General features: G+C 37.8%; 1 protein-coding gene across 4 annotated transcripts in view; it reads left to right on the plus strand.

Moving 5' to 3' along the window:
* The window catches only part of TfAP-2 (transcription factor AP-2), a 98727-nt gene that overhangs the window by 81401 nt on the left and 2277 nt on the right, over positions 1-15049 (plus strand). For all 4 annotated transcript variants that reach the window (XM_028177026.2, XM_089735677.1, XM_089735675.1 and 1 more), the window contains 4 exons: positions 2949-3138; positions 12111-12229; positions 13612-13754; positions 14429-14596. In XM_028177026.2, the coding sequence (XP_028032827.1) occupies positions 2949-3138; positions 12111-12229; positions 13612-13754; positions 14429-14596 (620 nt within the window). The remainder of the gene's footprint in view (positions 1-2948; positions 3139-12110; positions 12230-13611; positions 13755-14428; positions 14597-15049) is intronic.

The following is a 15049-nucleotide window of genomic DNA, read 5'->3' on the forward strand; positions in this document are numbered from 1 at the left end:
ATCCGAAGTGTTCTGTTGACTCATCGATAATGTCTTTCGTCAGATGTCGAAATGTACGGTTTGAAAACTAATTCAATAAAATATTATCGACGGTAGGAACGCATATTGTAAGCTAAATAGTTACTACTGAATATGCGAAAAAGTTAACTGACAAGTCATTAATATTTCTAAGTTCTTTACGTTTACAATTTAAGAAACCTCTATAGATCTCTAGATATTGCTTAGATGGGTGGACGAGCTCACAGCCCACCTGGTGTTAAGTGATTACTGGAGCCCATAGACATCTACAACGTAACTGCGCCACCTATCTTGAGATATAAGTTCTAAGGTCTCAAGTATAGTTATAACGGCTTCCCCACCCTTCAAATCGAAACGCATTACTGCTTCACGGCAGAAACAGGCGGGGGGTGGTACATACCCGCGCGGACTCACACGAGGTCCTACCATCAGTAAAAATTCGATTGGTTTTCCATATTATACCATTGCATATACTAATCTTGAAATTAACAGTACAAGATCAAACTTGATATAGAACTACCGTCATAATCAAGATCAGCTGAAGATCCATTTAAAATAAAAGAGATTTATTTTCTGGTTCTTTGATCATATTCAAGAGCAGTTGTATCGAAAAGTCATATTTAAAAAAGGACCCTTTTTCATGGTTATTTGGCGTTTAAACAAACAAAAGGAATCAGTCCGACAGGGGACACATCAAAGGGAAAACAAATTTGTTATTTTTGTTTAATTCCGAACATTTTCATATTTATCTACCTTTTAAACCTTCTCTGGACTTCCACAAATAATTAAAGACCAAAATTAGCCAAATCGGTCCTGCCGTTCTCGAGTTTTAGCGAGACTAACGAACAGCAATTCATTTTTATATATTATTATATAGATAGATTATGTACTTCATTATTTACGTAATATTATATCATTACGAATAATCAAGTAGCGTTAGTGGTTATATTTCGCTGTCAAATTGACAATAACTTGGCACAAAATCATGGTCTGTTTTGTAAAGATCAAAATTACATATAGTATTGTGATTACTAATTAACAATATATGTTTATTTCAACTTATCGCTCAGACCGTACCGTCGTCTTAATCTATAATTTAAATTGCACGAACATCCGACCGACAAAATATGTATTATTAACTTATCAAACATTTTATTGTTACTGTAGCGATGACCCGCCGAAGATAAAACTGTAATTAGGCCTCATACCGCACTTATCGGATAGGTGTATCGATTTTTCTAAATAGATTGTAAAAAAAAGAAAAGAAAAAAAAAACGATCTCATTCAACGGCCGAATGAATCAATATCAAAGAAATAAAAGTATCGATCAATCAAACGTTATTTTAATAAGGTTTCACCGAACCATGTTCAGATGTCGCTACGTTCGCTCGTTCCTAATTTAAAAACTTGACGTTCGTAACAGTTAGCTTATTCCGAATACGAAATTCCAATTTCGAAAAGTCAATAACATAGAGTTGTATTCCGAATTGTAATTGGCCGCTAATATCGGTTCGGCGCCTTTTTCAATGACGGGGTGCTAAATAGCCAGTATGGTGCAGAGTTAATGATACACTAATGTTTATTGTATTAGGGCTGGCTTAAAGGAATATTACAATGAGAATGGTGATCACGCTGAGCGCATGTTTGGGGCGGGGCAGCGATTGTTAGGAGCGCCATTGTTAGTTTTTCGAAGCTAAAGATTTCGTAATCACCCTGATTTTTTGTATCGTGACTTTAGCATTACAATTGGCTGCGTCTACTTTACTGAGAATAATTTTTGTATTAACGTTCGCGCTGCTCGATTTAGAGACTTCCAATTTTCAAACGCTACACTAATTATAATTGTTTCGTGAATCACATAATTAGCCCGTAACGAATTCACGGATTGAAGGAAACGATTATGCAAATATCGATAAACTGAACCTAGATCGGCCGAGATTTCTTTTTTTTTTTGCTTAGATGGGTGGACGAGCTCACAGCCCTCCTGGTGTTAAGTGGTTACTGGAGCTCATAAACATCTACAACGTAAATGCGCCACCCACCTTGAGAGATAAGTTCTAAGATCTCAGTATAGTTACAACGGCTGCCCTATCCTTTAGACTGAAACGCGTTCCTGCTTCACGGCAGTGATAGGCAGGGCGGTAGTACCTATCCGCGCGGACTCACAAGAGGTCCTACCACCAGTGAAATCCGAATTAGATAGTCCATTAAAATACTATTGCGATTGAGTTTTTATTGATCGCAAAAACCAGACTTACCAACAGCGAATAATTGAGAAAAGGGAGCACGTGCAAATACATTAACAGTCGGTACTAAAAAAAACAAAAGGCCAACAATTGAAAGATAATTAAAAACGGATTACACAAAAACAGATTAATAAGCCAACGGGTCGTCAGCACTATTCGATTCTAGTCGAACTTTTTCGTTGTATTCATAATAAAAAATCGACAAACTTGTACTAACTAGTAAATAGTATTTAATTTTTTTTTTATAAATCTAATGCATCTCTATTCGGTTTTATATAAACTTTTTCATGAGTAATAGAAGTTCTAGTTATTTATTTAGAATATTTATTTGGGGCAATAAAATAATTGTAATTATTATATTTCTATAATAGGACCATATATGTTTATTTTTTATTTTTTATTGTTTAGATGGGTAGACTTGTTCATGGCCCAGCTGGTATTAACTGGTTACCGGAGCCTGTAGACATCAACAAAGTAAATGCCGCCACCCACTTCGACACGTGAGTTCTAAGTGTCAGTCTCTAAGAAATCGACTCACTTAGACGATCCGGCGAGAAACTCAGTGGGCTGTGTCTGTGGGTTAATTTACTGGCCGAGCCCTTCGTCGCAAGCGACTTGTTCGATGAGAAGCATTTAGGCCGCGACGATTTCAATGTGATTAATTTATTCATCGATCTTGTCCAGCAATGAAAGGTCGGGACGGCATTGGCGGAAGCGGCAGCTGCGCTCCCAACGACGTGTTCTGCTCGGTTCCCGGTCGGCTGTCTCTCCTGTCTTCGACCAGCAAGTACAAAGTCACCGTGGCGGAGGTGCAAAGGAGACTGTCTCCACCGGAGTGCTTGAACGCTTCGCTACTCGGAGGGGTGCTAAGGAGGTAAGATAGTTTCATTATTTGCGTAGCCTTATACGGGGCAACGAAAAGCCGCCGTCGCCGAAAACATGTCGGATCCCCCGAATTCACTCTCGATGCTTTTAAGCCTCTCGAACACCGGAAGAGTTGGAAGCGAACTATCCCATAAACACAGCCCACTGAGTTTCTCTGATCTTCTTAATAGGTCACGATTCCGACCCGGTGGTAGACTCTGCGAAGCACTGCTCTTGCTAGGTCTAGTGTTAGCAAATTCTCTCAGGTTGAGCCCCTGAGCTCACCTACCCGTCCGGACGTAACTAGAATAGCCCCTTAGATTACCAGCGAATAGGTAGAGGAAAAAAGTTTATGTAATTGCAAACGAAATCGACGCGCAAAGGGTGCCTTGGGACTTGAAGTCAAAGTCCTTACCCGGAGCTATCGTTCAAACCGAAATGATTAGGCCATAGTAGGCAATCTATTTTTTTATTTTATTTTTTATTGCTTAGATGAGTGGACGAGCTCACAGCCCACCTGGTGTTAAGTGGTTACTGGAGCCCATAGACATCTACAACGTAAATGCGCCACCCACCTTGAGATATAAGTTCTAAGGTCTCAGTATAGTTACAACGGCTGCCCCACCCTTCAAACCGAAACGCATTACTGCTTCACGGTTGAAATAGGCAGGGAGGTGGTACCTACCCGTGCGAACTCACCAGAGGTCCTACCACCAGTATTTACGCAAATTATAATTTTGCGGGTTTGATTTTTATTACACGATGTTATTCCTTCATCGTGGAAGTCAATCGTGAACATTTGTTAAGTACGTATTTCATTAGAAAAAATGGTACTCGCCTGCGGGATTCGAACACCGGTGCATATCGTTCAACACGAATGCACCGGACGTCTTATCCTTTAGGCCACGACGACTTCTAAATGAAAATAAATCTAGTTATGTATTTTCAAGCTGTACCATACCGCATCTAATATATCCATAACGGTATCAAACACACCTTACTTAATTGCAACATTTCCATCATAGTAACCAATGGCATAGACAAAAAAAAAACTTCACTTTATAATTTAATTAGATGAGCAACTTTTTTAAATCTTTCATTGTAAAGTGAAAAGGAGGTTATGGCCTACCAGATGGTAGATTAGCAATGCAGTAACGCCAATTGCTGTTAGTCTAAAGCAATTGAAACTTTTAAGTTTGATTCTCGCATATTGTCTCCGAGTCCTAGTGAACACTTAACAGCGGATAAATCTTTAAGTCGTCAGCGTCAACAGCAAAAACAACCAACATTCATTTATTTTATGAATAGCAAAACATTTTGTAGTCATCGTGGCCTACAGGATAAGACGTCCGGTGCATTCGTATCTAGCGATGCAACGGTGTTCGAATCCCGCAGGCGGGTACCAGTTTTTCTAATGAAATATATACTTAACAAATGTTCACGATTGACTTCCACGGTGAAGGAATAATATCGTGTAACAAAAATCAAACCCGCAAAATTAAAATTTGCGTAATTACTGGTGGTAGGACCTCCAGTGAGTGCGCACGGGTAGGTACCACCAGCCCACCTCTTTTTGCTGTGAAGCAGTAATGCGTTTCGGTTTGAAGGGTGGGGCAGCCGTTGTAACTATACTGAGACCTTAGAACTTATATCTCAAGGTGGGTGGCGCATTTACGTTGTAGATGTCTATGGGCTCCAGTAACCAATTAACACCAGGTGGGTTGTGAGCTCGTTCACCCATTTAAGCAATAAAAAAAAACTTTTTTTTCTGGGCTTTTTACCTATAGTCCAAACACTAGACAGAGTCTGCTACATGTTTATTCTAACGACTCTCGACTTCATTTGGCGCAATTGTTCATTAGGTTTATTTGTATTAAATACTCCTTGACTATATTTTGATTATGGCAATCAATTTAAATAGCCAATCGCGAAAGTATTTTTAATCGGTGGTATGTACTGTTAGCAAAGTTGCCTATTTATTTATCACTAGTGGCCGCCCAGTAGTCGAAGTTCGACTATAATTGAGGACTATAAAATCAAAAGCAGCTAAACGCCGTAATGTCGTGAAATGGATTAACAAAGGCGCTATCTTGTTTAGTTAGTTGGACACGCTTTAGTGTTTTCATGTTATAACAAATACAGCTAAATCTCTGACAGCTAAACTTAATGTAGTTTATGGTTAATTATAGTAGAATTTTGAAGTTGACCGGTTGATGTGTTTATTTCGACTTTCGATTAGCTTATTGTGCCGAGATAGGTAATCATTAAGAAAGCCATGCCGCGACCAGCACGATCAAATCTTTCCCGACGAAACCGTAATGCAACTAGGATTCGAAACATTGCGAGTGAACGGACTGAAGATAATAATAACAATAAAAATACATGGCAAATAAAGAAACATTAAAACGCTTGCTTTTTTTAATTAACATCAATTATCCAAATACAAAATTGACCTCGATAAAATCAAAAGTCTGCTTATTTATTGCCTCTAAGGCGGAACAAAGTTCGCCAGGTCAGCTAGTTCTTTATAAATCTGCTTTAAAATAAAGAATATCGTAGCTATCCGAACAAAGTTATTTTAGCTTCTCAAGCCGGGAGTGTTGCTAACACTGGCCCTAGCAAGAGCAGTGCTTCGATGGATCGGGAGGATCCGTAATGACGTGTTTAGGGTCGATTTTTGTAGTTTACCTGAATATTTGACAGACTTGCATTTAGCTGCCTTTATTTCATAGGCCTCAATTATTGATTAAATTATAAGTTTGAACATTATTATGGTTTTATTGTCAAAGATTTTACTTCTGTAATCACAGATTTCGCTAAGGCTACACTATAGATAAATAATATTAAAAAAAAAACAATATTAACCCAATTTGACCACTTGAACAATAAGCAAAAGAGCATAAGAGAGTGTGGCATTTATTTATTTATATTATTTTTTACGAATAATTAAAAAAAAAAATAGCATTCTGCACTCCATATTCTCTACAAGTGTAGGAAATTTCATACTCCTCCGTTCGCGTAATTTTTGTAAAAAGGGGTACAAAGTAGTAGTCGCCGTGGCCTAACGGATAAGACGTCCGGTGCATTCGTGTTGAAGCGATGCACCGGTGTTCGAATCCCGCAGGCGGGTACCAATTTTTCAAATGAAATACGTACTCAACAAATGTTCACTATTGACTTCCACGGTGAAGGAATAACATCGTGTAATAAAAATGAAACCCGCAAAATTATAATTTGCGTAATTACTGGTGGTAGGACCTCTTGCGAGTCCGCGCGGGTGGGTACCACCACCCTGCCTATTTCTGCCGTGAAGCAGTAATGCGTTTCGGTTTGAAGGGCGGGGCAGCCGTCGTTACTATACTTGAGACCTTAGAACTTGTATCTCAAGGTGGGTGGCACATTTACGTTGTGGATGTCTATGGGCTCCAGTAACCACTTAACACCAGGTGGGCTGTGAGCTCGTCCAACCATCTAAGCAATAAAAAATAAATTAAAAAAAAACAAAAAAAGTTCTTGCTTCACGTATTAATATATAGATAGTAAAATGTTTCTTTGCGAGCAGTAGGTACGTGATCTTGTGACGTCATATGTTAAGCCGCGCTATGTCTACGTCTCAATCATGAGGTCGCAGATACGAAACTACATCCTTAATATTACCACTCCTCTTTTACTAACTTACATAAAGATCGCAGCACGACTTCCGCCGGCCACCTTGAAACTTGAATAGTAGGCAGTGGTTTGGCTCTACCCCTGGCATTGCTGAAGTCCATGGGTGACGGTAACCACTCACCATCAGGTCGGCCGTATGCTCGTCTGTCGACGAGTCTGATATTCAGTAGTACGAATACCAAATAATAATACCATTTCAATTTTACATTGTCTAATTGAAACAAGTTTTATGGCAACACCGTTACAACGATAATAGCAGACAACAGCTGAATACACTTTACATAAGCAATTTGCATATTCTACAATTTACGAGATATCGCCAACAAATTGTTATCGGTAAACGTGTTCATGCTTTTCATTAAAATTGTAATTTTCAAGCTAATAACTTTACTTTCATACAAAACTTTAAATGTAACAATTCAGAATTATTATTGTAATGTGTAGCTTTAAGTATGAACATTTTCAACATCATATTAAGTGTATAAATATTTATACAGTCTTAAAACGTTCCATGTTGGATACGTATAACTAAGATATTGTATGTCTTTGATTACCTACCTACCTAGCATAATTATCTTTGATCTAAGCATTGGTGAGGTCACCAAAATTTTGGCGGGAACATGAAGACAAAGCTTTTTTTAGGCAAAGGGTTTCGTAATCCGTTCTTATTATAATCTTGATAAAAAAGTTCAAAGCCTCAATCTTCTGGGTGTAATAACTATAATAAATTTAAATAAGTAAAGAAATCTAAAGAGTAAGCATCACTTTAACAAGAATCCAATTATCGAGAAATTAAAATTTAAACGCCCATTATGCCTAACACTTAACAGCAACCGTACCCATCAGAAAGTCGTTTTGAGATTAAGCACACGTTTATATTTGAAATTAACGAATTACACAAAGAAATTTAAATTTATCCGTACGCCAATATCAAATACACAAGCCGTAACGGAATTAATCATACGTTAAAAATACCATCTTAATTTAAAAAAAAAAACATAATAATATTATTATAACACGTATGCGGTTTTTTCTTTCGTAAATAGTAAGCTGTCAAAATACGTAAGCCGCTCTAAGATGGCGGCCATTATTATAATTATTCACAAAGAAAACCCACGCTTCGCTACGGTCATTGAAGTTAACTATGCAGAATCGTATTGAATTGATTCTTAAAACAAAATTATTTGTCTGTTGATTTTCTTGACATTCAGCGGTGTTGTTAGCCTATAAATTAATTCGGTTCTCTATAACAGTGAAATTTTAAGAACTAATATCAAATGAAAGCTGTAGATAAATATTAAAGCTATAGACACAAGTTTTTTGAAGTTATACTTCTTTAGGCGCGTTATGAAAAATTGATGAGAGTGAAATTTTACGATGCGCGCGCACCGTGACACAAAATTAACAGAATGAAGTTGCCCACTAAATCGCTCATTACAATACGACCAACGTAACTTGGCGAGTCTGAATATAGCCGCAGGTGAACTTTCCGAACCGTACCGAGAATTACCGAATTTATACGATGTCAAGAAAAAGGATGTCCAATATGCGTGTTTGAGGATGTTGTTTAATCGATTATTTTTCAAATTGATTAAAATTTAAATAAAAAAAAAGAAATAAATTTAATAAAAATAAAGTATAACTTCTTACGCGCGTACATAAGTACACGCACCCTTTTTTTACGACTAGCAACTTGCCCCGGTATTGCACGTGTGAATCAGAATGTATTTTTTCCCTAATATAAAAACTATTAGTATTTGCGTTAGAAAACACTAATTACCATCCTTTTATTAACGCTGGGGAATGCATTTACGTATACCCGGTCGAGGGGGGGATCGGGTTATTTAGGACTCCGGCGCCTCCTGAGAGGATGAAGGGGAGAATAGAAGGACCGAGGTCCTCCACCTCTCCCAATTTCTCACAGGAGCCTATGCCTTGAAAGCCCGCGAGGCATTTGCTCCGCAGAACCGACTACCCACTAAACCCCATCGAGCTCCACCACACCGACTACACGAAACTTACGGTAACGCAGTGCGCGCCGAAAGTCCCGCCTTCACCGGTACCAGTACTAATGATCGGACGGGATCTCATCCCCGGGAAAATCCCGAAGGGCGTCGTCTCGGGAGACTCACCGTGAGCGGCGCACAGGAGCCACCTTGCATGGCTTCACCACCGGACCAACAGTCGAGTGCCGGGCGCCCCCGTACCTGGCACTGGACGGTCCCTGCGGAGGCTGCGCGGCGGCTTCTCGCCCGCGCCATCCACCCCGCCTTCTACGCTGAGGAGCAAGTCACAGAACCCAGCCATGGCCTCCCACGAACTCCGGTCCTCTACCATACGGACAACGACAGCCCGCAAAGAGAGGTCCTGCCCCAGCATCGCGAAGAGGTTTCGCCACGGGTGCTCCCACCGTGGGCACGCTTCTAGCGCTAATTAATTCTTCTTCTAATGACCGTCCTAACAGTATATTATGAACATGATATGTAATTTGAACACAGTCCTTTGCGAGTCCTAGACAATATTATATCTACTTTTGCAGTTTAATCTCGCATTTACTATTTTAATTGTAAAATTTCGGACAATTCGAATGCTTTACAATGTTTTTTTTAGTATTCAAACAATATTATATTGATACTAGATCTCGTTTTATATTAAAAGCCTAAACAAGTTAACGTATTATGAAGTATGAAATAGAAGCATGTAGAAAATCTCAATCTAATAACGATTCCATGGCGGAATTTAATCCGCATACCGCAAAGAACCGGGAGGGTAGAATTGGAACGCGGCAACGCGAAATTATGCTTATCATAAATACAACTTCGACAACCTTCGCCTTAATTATTTACGAAGGAATTTAGTTTCGCGGGGAGGGTCTTTGAGGACTTAAAAATATTGAATATTGAATTTTTCTTAGTGTCTATTTGAAAAGATAAAGAGCGTCCCAGAATAATGAGATCAGTCGGTAATGAATAACCGATATTAATTTTGTTCTGTCAAAATATGGATCTAAACTAACTTCTTCTTCTTCTTACTGGTGGTAGAACTTCTTGTGAGTCTGCACGGGTAGGTATCACCACCCTGCCTATTTCTGCCGTGAAGCAGTAATGCATTTCGGTTTGAAGGGTGGGGTAGTCATTGTAACGATACTGAGACCTTAGAATTCATATCTCACGTATGTTGTTTAATATGCCTATGGGCTCCGGTAACCAGTTAACACCAGGTAGGCTGTGAGCTCGTCCATACATCTAATTTCTCACTAGACCGGTTTCTAGACCTATGGCTTCTTTCCCACTGAAACTCCTCCATTTTGCATCCTTCTTTGGCATCCTTCTGGGTGAGGTTATTCTCCTCCATATCCACCTTTACCACATCCAACCAGCGCTGAGCCTATCGTGGGATCTTGGACCTGGTACGTAAAGTTGAGACATCAGACCTAACAATTTCAAATTTTTTAATCCCCCTAATTTGTAAAAAAAATGAGCTCTCGCAGGAAATCTGTCTGGAAGATTCTGATGTGGAACATTGATATTACTTTGTATATAGGTACAGATGGATAAAAGGATAGCTTACGATAGGAAATTAACTGTTAATGTCCTAATGGAAATACAGTTTCCTCCGTCTCATAGCCCTCCTTCAAACGATAGGTAGTAAGTACACTTAATATTGAACACTAATCATACCAACACTTACTGGTACCTATTTCTGTCATAGCGGGTAGATAACGGTATACGACAAGTATTACTCAAAATAAACAAAACAAAACAAAAAAAAGAGTATAATAACTGTAGATTAATTAAATAATAATCAAATGTGGAAAAGCAACAAGATGATACGTTACATTTTCAATGCAAAAGTTCAAAATGGGTCAATTGGCCCGTTATGATATGTTTAGTGTTAAGACTTAAACCTTCCGACCGTGGGCTTACACCAATAGGTGCCTAATAAATTTATCGTTTTTTTTATTTATTGCCCTTGTAGGCAGACGAGCATACGGCCCACCTGATGGTGAGTGGTTACCGTCGCCCATGGACTTCAGCAATGCCAGGGGCAGAGCCAAGCCGCTGCCTATTAGTATACTTATCGTTTCAATTAAAAGCAAATAATATTCAACTGGTTGAACGTGATTTGGATCGATGAAAAATTCCATAATCTCATTCCAGATTCAACTTTTCAAACGGTCAATAGTCAAGACACCCACTGACTTCCGTCTAAAATCAATCAAATTACGAAACAATTACGGTATACCGAATACACTCTCATTTGTTCATAGATAAAGTTTTTTTTTTTTATTATTTTTATATTGTGCTAACGGAATTTAGAAACCTATAAACTTGATTCTCGTTGAGTTTGATGTATAGAGTATTAAAAAAGGTACTATTAAGAAAAATCCTTTTTTGATGCGTATGTATGATGTATTTATTTTTGTTTAAATCCCTGAGATTATTTAATTTTAAAATATATTTTTTGGGTTTGTATCACTTATATCAAGTCATTGATATAATTAGAACTATTTGTCATAAATTGTGTGATATATACTATATTAACTACTATTAATTACACAATATACTAATAATATTAATAACAAACGTATTAACACTCTAGCTTTTCTAGGGTTGTTGAAACTATGATATTAGAATCAAATTTATTCCTAAATATTAAGTGGATAAGGCATACTTTTAATATTGCTAATCGATAAAGAATGCTCGAATGCATTCTATGCGTCAATCACTATGATTTTGACAGTAATCGATACGTTATCTGTAGCTCCATCTCGCGGTCGGTAGCAGTACTTGACATGCGACCTGTCACATTTATCTTTTTATTTTATTTACTTAACTACGTGTCTATGAAAAAAGGTTGTTACCTACTTGTCTTGCTTAAAGGTCAATGACGCGGAATTCTTGATGAACACAAATAAACGGTCATAAATTTTGTTCATAAAATGTGCGGTTTGGGTATTTTTGTAAATTGCATTAAAATTTTACGCATTCATTTTTTAATCCTCATGTAGACTAAGGAATTAAAGAATACAGAACCTAAAAACAAATACACAGTTATCGATCACAACTCCGAACATAAATATGAAAATTGATATTTAAACGTTGTTCTGTCGTAAAACTATCTCAACTAGTAATACATTTTTTGTAGTAACTTAAGCAGCAGTTAAGTATGTATTTCATTAGAAAAATTGGTATCCGCCTACGGGATTCGAATACCGTTGCATTGCATTGCTTGATACGACTGCACCGTATGTATGTACGTCTTATGATTTAAGCCACGACGACTTTACTTCATTTGTTTCTTTCTTTTCAGAGCGAAAAGCAAAAATGGCGGAAGATTACTTCGAGAGAAATTGGAGAAAATCGGCCTGAACTTACCGGCGGGGAGACGAAAAGCCGCTAATGTTACGTTGTTAACCTCTTTAGTTGAAGGTACGGTCTATGTAAAAATCCCTTCATAATTTTTTGACCTTTAAACTTTGTTGTATTTTTTCTATAGCTATTAACTTACAGTACATTTTGAAATTTGATTAAAAAAATTACCTAATTGCAGGTAGTCAGTAATTTTCTGTATTCATACTTAAAAAGACTTTTTGGCGGGAACGCGTGGAGTGAAGTTGTGTGATTTGTTTTATTTTGTCTATTTAGTGTTTCTTCGGGTTTAAATGTGTAATAATGGTGGTTTATTAACCGTTTAATATCTGTGAAAGTGCACAAATGTGGGAAAATGAAACAAAGGCGCTGGACGTAACTTCTCGGGATCCTCCAAAAAGTCAACTGAAAAAATCTTAGTAAATGACCACCATTTTACTGAGATTAGATTTCATCTCATATCATCTCATTTAATTTCATCCCAGTTGATTAATATCTCAAAATAATCATTTTCATTTCATTTCACTCCATAACATCATTTTTCATAAAATTAAGAATATACATTAAAATAAGACAAGACTTAAAGGTCTCAGTTACCAGGTCATAAAATATCTTAAAAAAAATCATACTTAAAAAAACAAACGCACGATTTTTAATTGAATATCTATTTGATAGTACCATTAGCCTGTGACCTAATGAGGTATACACTACGATCTGTTAAGTTATAACTGAAAACCGGATTTTATATAATATTCTTGGTCGGTCTTTTTGTTAGTTTGTGTATTACACGTAAATCACTAACGATTCCAATTAAAACATTGCCGTTAAAAATTTAAGGTTACCATAAAAACTTTGGTGCATATAGTATAGTAGATATAGCGGTGAAATTCTATTTGGGTTAAGGGACATTTCGCTTAATAAGCGACATTTCGCTTTGTAATTAAAGATGCGTTTTATTTCGTATTCGCAACAACAGTGTGAAGTTGCAAAAATGTTGCTTAAACCAAATAACTAATACCCCTCGATGTATCTCGGTTAATGAATGGAGTTAAAGATAGATGATATTCGTATCGAGAACACTCCACACGGGACCAATATACGATTACCATATGAAATTCAATCGGAACGTCTTAACAAAAATCGCTGCGAATCAACCCTAACTTTTTTTGATTTTTTTTGCTTAGATGTGTGGATGATCTCATAGCCCACCTGGTGTTAAATGGTTACTGGAGCCCATAGACATCTACAACGTGAATGCCGCCACCCACCTTGAGGTATAAGTTCTAAGGTCTCAGTATAGTTACAACGGCTGCCTCACCCTTCAAACCGAAACGCGTTACTGCTTCACGGCCGAAACAAGCGGGGTGGTGTTACCTACCCGCGCGGACTCACAAGAGATCCTACCACCAGTATGATTAATACATGGCATTCTGAACGAACAGCCGAAGCGGTACACCTGGCCAGAGACTTCGGTTACGTATGCGAGACGGAGTTCCCGGCGCGAGCCCTAGCCGAGTACCTCGCGAGGCAGTACGCGGAACATGACGCCAGACGACGCCGAGACCTGCTGCAGGCCACTAAACAGGCATGTTCTAGAAAAAAAACTTATGTGTGTGCCTACAGCTTTAATATTTATCTATAGCTTTCATTTGATATTAGTTCTTAAAAATTCACTTTCATATAAAATGTTTTTACTCGCTAATTCAAAATAGAGTTTTTGCACATAGCAGATTTTGGTTTGACAGCGACGTTATTTTTAATATTCAGCTACCCGTCATGGAATCTGTCAGTGTCACAGAATAGACAGTATAAAAAAAATTTTGGACTTTTTGGCGGGAACGCGAGGAACGATGTTTGAATTGAAAAGTGAATTGTTTTATTTTGTTGAGTTAGTGTTTCTTCAGGTTTAAATGTGTAATAGCGGTGGTTTATTAACTGTTTAGTACCTGTGAAAGTGCACAAATGTGGGAAAATGAAACAAAGCCGCTGGACGTAGTTTATCGGGATCTACCAAAAAGTCCACTGAAGTCTTAGTAAATAAACAAAATTTTACAGAGACTATATTTCACTCTACATCATCTCATTTAATTTAATTTCATGCCAGTTGATCAATATTTCAAATTATTCAACTTCATTTCATTTCGCTCTATATCATTTTTCATAAAAAAAAAATTATTAAAAAGATTAAGCGGTATGGTATGATGCCCTTGCCTTTCCAGTTGGAAAAATATAACGTCAACATTTTTTTTTTAAATCCAGGTAACGAAAGAACTTATGGATCTGCTCAACCAGGATCGGTCCCCGTTGTGCAACACCAGACCCCCACACTTACTGGAGCCGGCCATACAGCGACACCTCACACATTTCTCACTCATATCACACGGGTTCGGAGGGCCGGCTATAGTGGCTGCGTTAACAGCAATACAGGTAAATATCAAAGGTCTCGTAAAAATAAACTGAACTTTCTCAAGGAGGCTGTTAGTTGTAAAGCTATCTGTTTGTTTTAATAGCTTATATGTTTTCGCCAGCTACCCATACATAGTTTAGCAATGCAGCCGGTCACAGTCACGTAATACTAATTCGAGGAATCCACAGCAAGAGTACAGGAATTTGACTGCAAAAATACAATAACACGGGATGGACTGTACTGACTGACTGACTTATAAGCAACTGTTATTTAAAAAAAAACAATACTTATAGACAAATTGAAGCGTCAGTTTTGATGCAAAATAAAATCCGGACAAGTCTTTATTATCGATATTGCATACTGTAGTTATATTCATTACGCTTGAAGTCAATGCTTCATATCCGATCCTGTGGACCGAATGGTAAACAGTTGACGTCGCCCTTAGCACGTCATTACGGATCTTCCCGATCCAT

Source organism: Bombyx mandarina, chromosome 20 (genome assembly GCF_030267445.1).
Source record: "Bombyx mandarina strain Sakado chromosome 20, ASM3026744v2".
NCBI lineage: Eukaryota > Metazoa > Arthropoda > Insecta > Lepidoptera > Bombycidae > Bombyx > Bombyx mandarina.